At 45.1% G+C, this 8,787-nt stretch overlaps 1 protein-coding gene across 1 annotated transcript; it reads right to left on the bottom strand.

The window, feature by feature from the left end:
* Positions 1–217: 217 nt before the first annotated feature.
* LOC119228181 (protein YIPF7-like) lies at positions 218–8,469 on the bottom strand. Its single transcript, XM_037487578.2, has 6 exons — positions 8,238–8,469; positions 7,731–7,853; positions 5,938–6,083; positions 5,631–5,776; positions 5,364–5,545; positions 218–1,162 (listed from the first exon to the last, which is right to left on the bottom strand). Exons 2-6 carry the CDS (start codon positions 7,850–7,852, stop codon positions 1,000–1,002), a joined length of 759 nt encoding a protein of 252 aa, XP_037343475.1. The 5' UTR covers position 7,853; positions 8,238–8,469; the 3' UTR covers positions 218–999.
* Between the last annotated feature and the right edge of the window lie 318 nt (positions 8,470–8,787).

Raw genomic sequence — 8,787 nt, 5'->3', positions numbered from 1 at the left:
GGTACCAAATGGTCCGCAGCCCGGTGGTAGGGGACTTGAAGGATACAGGATGAGGTATCCATCTCTTTTCCTGTATGATGCACATGTTGAAAGCTTCTCTCTGCTTCTCTCGTAGACTAATTCACTTTAACCTTTACCTATAAAGTTTGATGTTATTGGTCAAATGATTTTTATGACTATTTTGCAGACAGCATAGTACATCTGAATATGCAAAAAAATATTACTCAACACCATTTTGAAATTAGTAAACAGGACATTTATTTAAAAAAAAACGTATAAGTAGGTGAAAAAATTGACACACAGACACAAACAACTCATGCATGGTCTACTCAACGTGGTCATCTTCCGTGCTGGATTATATACAGAAGGAAGTCGGGGGCTCTGGGCAAAAACCAAGTGCCGGTCACCATGAGATTATAAACATGACGCACAAACATCTTGATTATCAGATGACCCAGAATACAATGTGCCTCTGTGTAAGAGAGTGGAGACTTTCTCTCGTCTGAGTAATACTGACTAAAGTGAAACATTATTCATGTTTTCCCATTAGAATACTTTGTAAATAAAGACAAAGTCGATGTATTAACTTTCTAGTTCAATATGCTTTTAGGCTTGGCTAAGGTGGGGAAATTAGTAAATGGTGAAAACGTCAGAATTATTAGTATTAAATTATTAGTATTAAAAGCGATGAGATGGATGGAAATGTTACATACACTTATTCCACATGTGCTCTCTCTACGTACTATTATATTTATACTTGAAGCGCCAAATTTGAAAATGTTCAAAAACCCTTTAAATGTTAACGCTCTAGTGGCCTACAGTGATGAACTGGAATTGCTTTATTGTCCAGTTTGTGGCGTTTACTTTGTATCGGTACTCAAAGCACCAGGTTCCTGATTTCCTTTAAATCCCCTTGAGGGCATTACATAAGCACACAAATAGACTAGGCGGTGAAACTTTTTAAATAACGATTTTCCTCAGAGTTCAATTTGGCTATTATTAGAATACAGTGACTAATGCAAAAAGCCCATAGAGCAGAGCACATGGGTAAGCCACCAGCAGTTGTTGGCCCTCCATGGCCAGAGTGGAGATGAAGATCTTGGAGGCAGACAGACTACACCAACAAATTCCAAACAAGGCCAGAACCGTACCCAGGACGCCTCTGTGAAAACAAAAACAGGGATTTGACACATGAAAGTCAGCCTGACCTAAAAATGCAAGAGTTAGTGACACCTGACCATCCAAATTAAAACGGACCAGTAACCTGGGCACTGGCTTATTGGCGACGCATTTGTTGGCTGTCAAATGGTGATATCAATGTCAGGAGCTTAAACCATTGAATTAGTGTAAGTGTGATTTGCTATTACAGGCTGATGTGTTTAGGAGGTAAAAGTCCCATTCATTTTTCCCACAAACGATACCTACAATTACACAGATACTATCTAATATGTTTTCACGACATGGCTCTGACAGCCATGACCTAAAATAAGCAACGCAGCAAGTCAATCAAAAGTTATTCTTTATTTATCGTTAGATCTCGGCAGGACAATCCACAACCAATGACCCTTTCTCAATACCTGAGACCGCGAGAATAGACTCGGGAGACAGACTCGGGAGTCCTGACTCGCAGGTTCGGGAGAACGTAGAACGGACATTTCCGCAAATGGAACAGCAGCTGACTTGATGACGTCACCACGTCAGCTGGTCTTGCTAATACGTTTTAATTTAGTTTTTGACTCAAATATTTTACTATTAACAAGCTTTTGTCTCATTTTCATTTAAAATTAGAAATGGTATATATAATTGTACGGCGTGGGTTAGTACGGCTCCGGACACAGGCACTGACACCAGGGTGGTGGGCTTTAAAAGGTTCAATAATATTGAGCACCATATATATAATCAGTCATAAAATAATTAGCTGTATCATTTTAGGAGGAGGTTGGATACAGTAACAAAAAATAAACTATTATACTAAAATATTTGAATTCACACACACCTACCGTTTGTCTTGTTACTCAAACATGTTCCTGCATACGCCCTCCTAGTGGCGGGGCTCTGGAATAGGAGGTGGTCTCTACGACCTCAGTCGACCTCAGTCGACCTCAGTCGAGAGACCGGACCTTAAAGGGCCTTAAAGGGCGGGCCCCCTCAAGGGCCACGCCCATAGCTTCCAATAGGCCCTTACGGTGTCAGGGCCTATTGGACGAAGTCCTCTCCGCGGCGGCGGTCCTCGGACCAGTCCGGCCGCGAGAGAACCTCATCCGAGCGTGCCGTGTTGCGGCCCGGCCTTGACAGGGGGGTGCGCGCAGAATCGAAAGAATCGAGCGCCTCCGCCTGCCACCTCTCGGCGCGGAGTTTATCCGCCACAGCCCCAATGGCACCTCCGAAGATGGTAGTGGGGGAGAGAGGGGCATCCAGGGGGACGGACTTGTCCTTCTTCTGCAGTGCGGAGTGGCTCAGCCAAAGGTGCCGCTCCGTAGCCACCATGGCTGCCATGGAGCGGCCGACGGACTTCGCCGTCTCGTTTCGTGGCTCGTAACGCGAGGTCAGCCGTGTGCCTCAGCTCACGCACTGCCTCCGGCGTTAACTCCGTCCCCTCGGCCACGTCGGCCAGCAGCTCTGCCTGATACGCCTGGATAAGCGCCATCGTATGCAGGCAGCACGCCGCTTGCCCCGCCGCAGAGTAAGCCCTGCCCACCAGAACTGAGGTAGTCCTCGAAGGCTTGGTGGGCAGCACCGGTGTCCTCAACGACACGGCCGCGGGGGAAACATGGCTCGCCAGGGCCCCCTCCGCGGCCGGCATCCTTCTGTAGCCATGTCGCTTAGCCTCGGCTAAAGACGAGTACAATGCCGTACACGGGTTGTACACGCGAGCAGACACTGGCCTACTCCAGGACGCCGACACCTCAGTGTGGACGTCTGGGAAGAACGGCAGGCACCGGCGTGGAGGCACTCTGCGGGAAGGTAAAAACCGCTCCTGCAGTCTACCGGCAGCAGACGGCTGCTGCTCACCCGCCGGCCAGCTGATATGTAATCTGTCAGCGGCTCGGGTGAGGACCTCCAGCAATTCTTTTGCGGCAGCGGGGGAATGAGTCGCCTCGGCGTCAGCCTCCGCTGCCTCTACGCTCACCACGTCCAGCTACTCGGAGCCGGACAAACGTGAGAGCGGCGTCTCGTCCGGGGTGGAGGAAGCCGCGGAGCGTGTCTCCGCCTCCGGAAACGAGCACCTGGATCCAGAGAAGGGGACTCGAGTTTGAGACTCGGACTCGAGTGCGACTCGAGTCGCACACACGCGTGACTTCCGACTCGACTCGGACTCGAGCTTTGGGACTCGTGAACAATGTTTCATTTTAGGAAAAATCTGATGAGCTCGCTATACCGCTCCCTCCGTTACCTGCCTACGTAACACGTACATCGACATCTATTGCTGGCTGCGCGCGCGGCCACACACGAGAAAGACAGCAGCCGCTGCTGGGTGGCGCTGACGGGGGGGGGGGGGGGGGGGCTGGGGCTGAGGGTCCGACCGACGGTTCGCTGACGTCGGGACGTATGCGTTTACTCTGCGATCTCCTCAAACTGTCTCTGCTCTGCTCACTGAAGCAAAACAATACGTGGACAAGAGCAGCGAGTGTTGTCACCTACTGCTGCTAACACATCCCGTCAGACCAGGCTTATTTATTTATATCCGTTAATGAACTTTTCTCCTCTTGTTACCTTGGTAACCGCTGTCATTAGAAGGTTGCGTCGATTCTTACTGTGAAAATCTACGTACTTCCGGTTTAGCGGCTACGCTTCGTATTTTCATTTTATGGGAAAAACCACAAAAAAACATTAAGTAAAGAGTAAAGGAGGAGTAAAACGTTGTTGGTATGTTTTTTTTTTTTTTTTACGGTAAAAGGGACGTTGATAAGAGATGGGGACTCGAGTTTGAGACTCGGACTCGAGTGCGACTCGAGTCGCACACACGCGTGACTTCAGACTTGACTCGGACTCGAGCTTTGGGACTCGTGAGCATCTCTGCCTGGATCCCATGATGAAGGGCCGGGAAAAGGCGTCAGCTGTCCCGGAATCCTCCGTGAGATCCATTTGTGATCCCCAGGAAGGCAACCGGGGCTCCGCCTCGGCACGAGCCGAGCTCCATGCCTAAGCAGACAACACACAGGTCGTGCGAGTCTCTGCCCGTAATAAATCGGTTGCAAGGGAAACACACTGGACAAACCGCTCAGCCATTTCTATCTAAGTGGAAAACTTCACACGCACTAGATGAAGGCACAGAGATGAATGGTCCTGCCCTTCGCGTCCCTTTATAGCGCCCTGGTCCGGCGTCCCCGCTATGACGTACCAGCTTACGCAGCTCGAGTTCCCTGATAGGGAACTACAATTACACGGATACTATCTAATATGTCAACATTAAATATGACTTTGGACATTCCAAATTAAACCTGATGGCATTCAAGCATCAGTGTTTGCCCTAGGTTTACAATTTCAGGGGGGGTGGGTGTAATAGTTATCCAAAGCCAACCGGTTAGGCTGGGGGGGTGTAGTAGGGCAAACGGTTCAGCCGACCAGGGGGGGTAGTAGTCATTCTGGTGCTCTCTGCCCCGCTGCTGCGAGCTCCCACAGACATATTCGCAACATATTCATGTCAGTGTGGAACTGCCGTGCGGGGAACAATAATATATATTTTTTTTAAATTCACACTTTTTCACTGGGGGGTGGGAGAATTCCAGAGGAGGGGGGGGCTGTTATAATGGTGGGGAAACCCTGAGCATTTTGGATTAAGACATTGTGGTATTTAAATTATTCAGGTTTTAGGAACATTCTTTGGGTATGTATATTTGCATGTCACCGGGCATAACATCCATTGTCATTAAAAATGTAAATGAATGCATTTTGTCTTTAGTACTGTAGATGGGAAGAAAAGTGAAAATTCCTGTATAAATTAGAATGCCAAAGTTTAAGTTAGCTACTGGCATTTCAGCAATAAACATCAGATTATTACGTTTTAATTTGTTATCAATTTAAGATCAATTCAGCAACTTCAGAAATATGTTTATATGGTTCTGAACTGCACTGATGAAGTGTCCAAACTTGTAAAAGGCAACATCCAACCTGCATAAGTTAATAGAAGTTAGAAATTTGATCTGTGAGCTGCAAACTTTACATCGTCTAAGAGATACTGTAAGTGCTTTGCTCAAGAATACTCCAGCAGGTTTCTTGAGGAAAACCTCGCAGCTAGATTTCAAGTTTACACCAACAACATGTACGACCACCCTTCATGCGCAACTTCTTTTGAGTTAAAACATCCACCAAGTCACAAATACAAACAATTATATTAGTACAGTACAACTGGATGGACTTACTGCAAAGAGTAGAATACAGCAAATGTAGAGAGGGCCACCATGGGCAGGAGGCAGTAGCCCAGGACACTGGCCACACAGCCATAAGCCACGGCCACAGAGCTCATCAGACTCAACAGAATGTACATACCAATACAGGCTGTTGCACTGATCCCATACACATAACCAAAGTGGGCTTTACCTGCCTGAAAATATGAAAATGAAGAAATAAACAGCATCTTGTTAAATCAAACTACTGTAAATATCATATAAGCAGTACTCTTAACTCACCATCATTAAAGTGAACCCAAGTGCAACGCAAAAGAGGACAGGACCAGTCAGATCAGTCTCATTCATAATGTTGCCATCTGCAGGCTTAAACGGGTTCAGCACGGTCAAAGTTTTCTGCCAAATGTGATCAAAATTTATGCCGAGCTCTAAACAGAAATTAGATTTTCAGTAATTAGATGGTTCCCCAACTTGAGTCAACACATGATCTCTGTGAACAGACAAATGTTTGCAAGATATATATACATCATAGGTAGTTATAATTAGCCAAAGAAAATCTAGATAGCTTCAAATGGAGAACATTTTTTACCCTCAAGAAGGGTAGGTTCCTCTTCAGAATAATCTGTTCCTTGGCTTCCAACAGTCCCAGAAACCATTGCAGGTTGGAAGAACTGTCCTGTGTACTGGTGCTCCATGTGGGGATCCAGAGCACGCGATACAACAGCCTGTGCTCCGCTAAAACAAAGACAAGTATATTAAAACAATTCTGCATCTGCTTTCAAGGTGGGAAAATCTGCAAATACTCCCTCGGTTGTGTGTCATTAATCTGAAATGTTCAGGGCAATGACGGATTTATTTGGAGTTAAACTTGTTTCACTGTAAAATCATTTCCAAAACCTGCCTCACTAACTTTTACTTAAGTTAGTGCCTTTCTACATATCCTAACAAGTCTTTCCACAGGACCAATGAAAGGCTTTGGGTCCGTCTTTTCCCCCATCAACAATATGTCAGACATACATGGAATTTGACTTGGCGGTTGGTGCATGACGGCAGACAGTACAATAATGGGCAACATAAAAGGTAGTGCAGAAATAAGATAAAAAGATATGCTATGGGTTAGAACGCTGAAGTTATGGGTTAGTAAGTTAATAAATGAAGAAAAAAATTAAAAATAAAATAAAGTGCACCAACTAACAGAAAGTGACAAGGACATGCAGCACTGTTAAGCTCATCTGATCTAACAACAGGATCTATGTGCTCACAACATTGCATCTCTTCCTTGCCTTCTCAGCTTGAATCTCCTATGAGCGTCACACAAGCAGCAAGTATCCATCCTGATCAGACAGGTTTATCGCAGGCAGATTAGTTTTCAGTGCCTCTATACCACATAGGCTGATGATGCGAGGTCATGGGATCATAAGAGATCATCTCTTGACGCATCGAAAAATATGGAACAGGTGCACTGGGCCAAAATGTGTCAGTCTCTGCATAGATTTGGGTTCCAAATTAAGTCCAGAAAGGCTGCAGTCTTTCATAAGCCCACTCTGGCTTCACGCTGGAGCACAAAATACTGTAGCTGTGAAAGTGAGAGGCTCAGCAGAGGCTGTTCTTCCTGAGGCAGCTGTAGAAACTCAACCGGCCAAAGATGATGGTGCACTTCCACACAGTCATTATCTAGTCCATCCTCTGCTCCTCCATCACCGTGTTGTACGCTGCAGCCACAGCCAAGGACAAGGGCAGGCTGCAGCGTGTTATCCGCTCTGCAGAGAGGGTACTTGGCTGCAATCTGCTGTCGCTCCAGGAATTATTCGCTTCCAGGACTCTGAAGCAGCTAGAAAGATTGTTGCCGACCTCGTTCACCACAGACAAAAACGGTCCGTGTCCCTTCCATCCGGCAGGAGGTTGAGGTCCATCAGGACCAAGATCTCTTGCCACACTAACAGTTTCTTCCCGTCGGCAGTCAGGCTCATCCACAGGGCCCAGGTCCCCCCACATTCACTCCCCTGCACATCCCCTCATACTCCATATTTAAATACGCTTAATCAATTTTACATACACTCACAGTACTCTAGCGTAGAATATGGTTACCTGTTTGCCTGTGCACTTTACATTTATTTGATATTCTTCCATATTTAATTGTATATTTATTTGTAAATTGAATAGGTTATATTTCCTGGCTAACTAATGTCTTAGTGTCTTATTGTCCAATGTTATGCACCACCCGCCATGTCAAATTCCTTGTTTGTAAAACATACTTTAGCAGTAGATGTTCGATTCCTGATTCCAGTCTCACATGTTCACATTGTGTCGTGATATTTTACAGACAGTTCCCAACACTGAAAAGCGCAAAAGAGGGCTATTGTCAAAGGTCTGAATACTTACGTGTCGTAATATTCAGGGTACTGGGAATTGTAGGTATCGTAGCTGGCCACTGTGTGACCCTGGTCATCTATGTAATATCCTGTTTGGTAGAAGTCCTGCTCAAAGTGCGGAAGGTCCCCCATTCTAATCAGAGGAACAACGTTCACACAAAATAACAAACAATACAATTGTTGAATAGAAATCAAAACCAATTCAATTATATTACATATCACTGGAAAACATTTGAGCCAGTGTCAAGCTGTGGCCTCTTTGTGAAAATATTTTGTTAACCAGCACAATACAGCGAGAGGTCATTTGGTAAATTCACCAATACTTGTATATCACTTACACATTAAAGAAGTGACCTAAAAAGATGTCTGGTTCTGTGCCACACATATTATTCCTTACACAGTGGTCACTGAGCAGCTATTTTCTACTGCTACTTTATATTATGGTCATTATGCTCTCTAAACTATCTAAACATATTTGAGAGTACATAATTAACATGTCTTATCCCGATGAGCTCACCTGATTGAGAATACAGTATAATGCTTCCTCTCAGCCACTTTACTGAGTAGTGTGGTCGTGTCAGGGCAGAAAATGTGTGAAGCCCAGTCTGCTCACATATTCTATTAATAGCTGCCTATATTTAGAATTGGTCTCAGGCATATGACAACTGCTCAGCAGATCTCTATTGGTTCTTACCAACTATAAGTTTAAATTAAACTAGACCTACAAGGTCATTGTGATCCTGTAGTGTTTTAGAACAATCATTCGAAAGAGGACACATTACACACCGTGTAAGAAAAATATATGTATATATTTCTTTTAAAAATAATATTTTTTGAAAAGCCAGGTTTCCTTTTATTTTAGACTCATTCAATTTGGTATTTACAAACCCATACCTAAATAAAAAAAAATCTATGATTGAAAGACATTGGCAGGTTTAATTAGGGTCCTCGCTACAACTAGTCGTAGGGAACATTTTCAAAAGTTGGTGTCAGGAATAAGCGTGCAGGTCGAAGGCAGGCAGGACTCAAATGCAGGATCTCTTCAAAGTTTCAAATGGTGCGCTTTA

The sequence above is a fragment of the Pungitius pungitius genome, chromosome 14, assembly GCF_949316345.1.
Source record: "Pungitius pungitius chromosome 14, fPunPun2.1, whole genome shotgun sequence".
Lineage (NCBI taxonomy): Eukaryota > Metazoa > Chordata > Actinopteri > Perciformes > Gasterosteidae > Pungitius > Pungitius pungitius.
The sequence above is the reverse complement of the archived record's forward strand: the minus strand, read 5'-3'. Positions and strand labels throughout refer to the sequence as shown.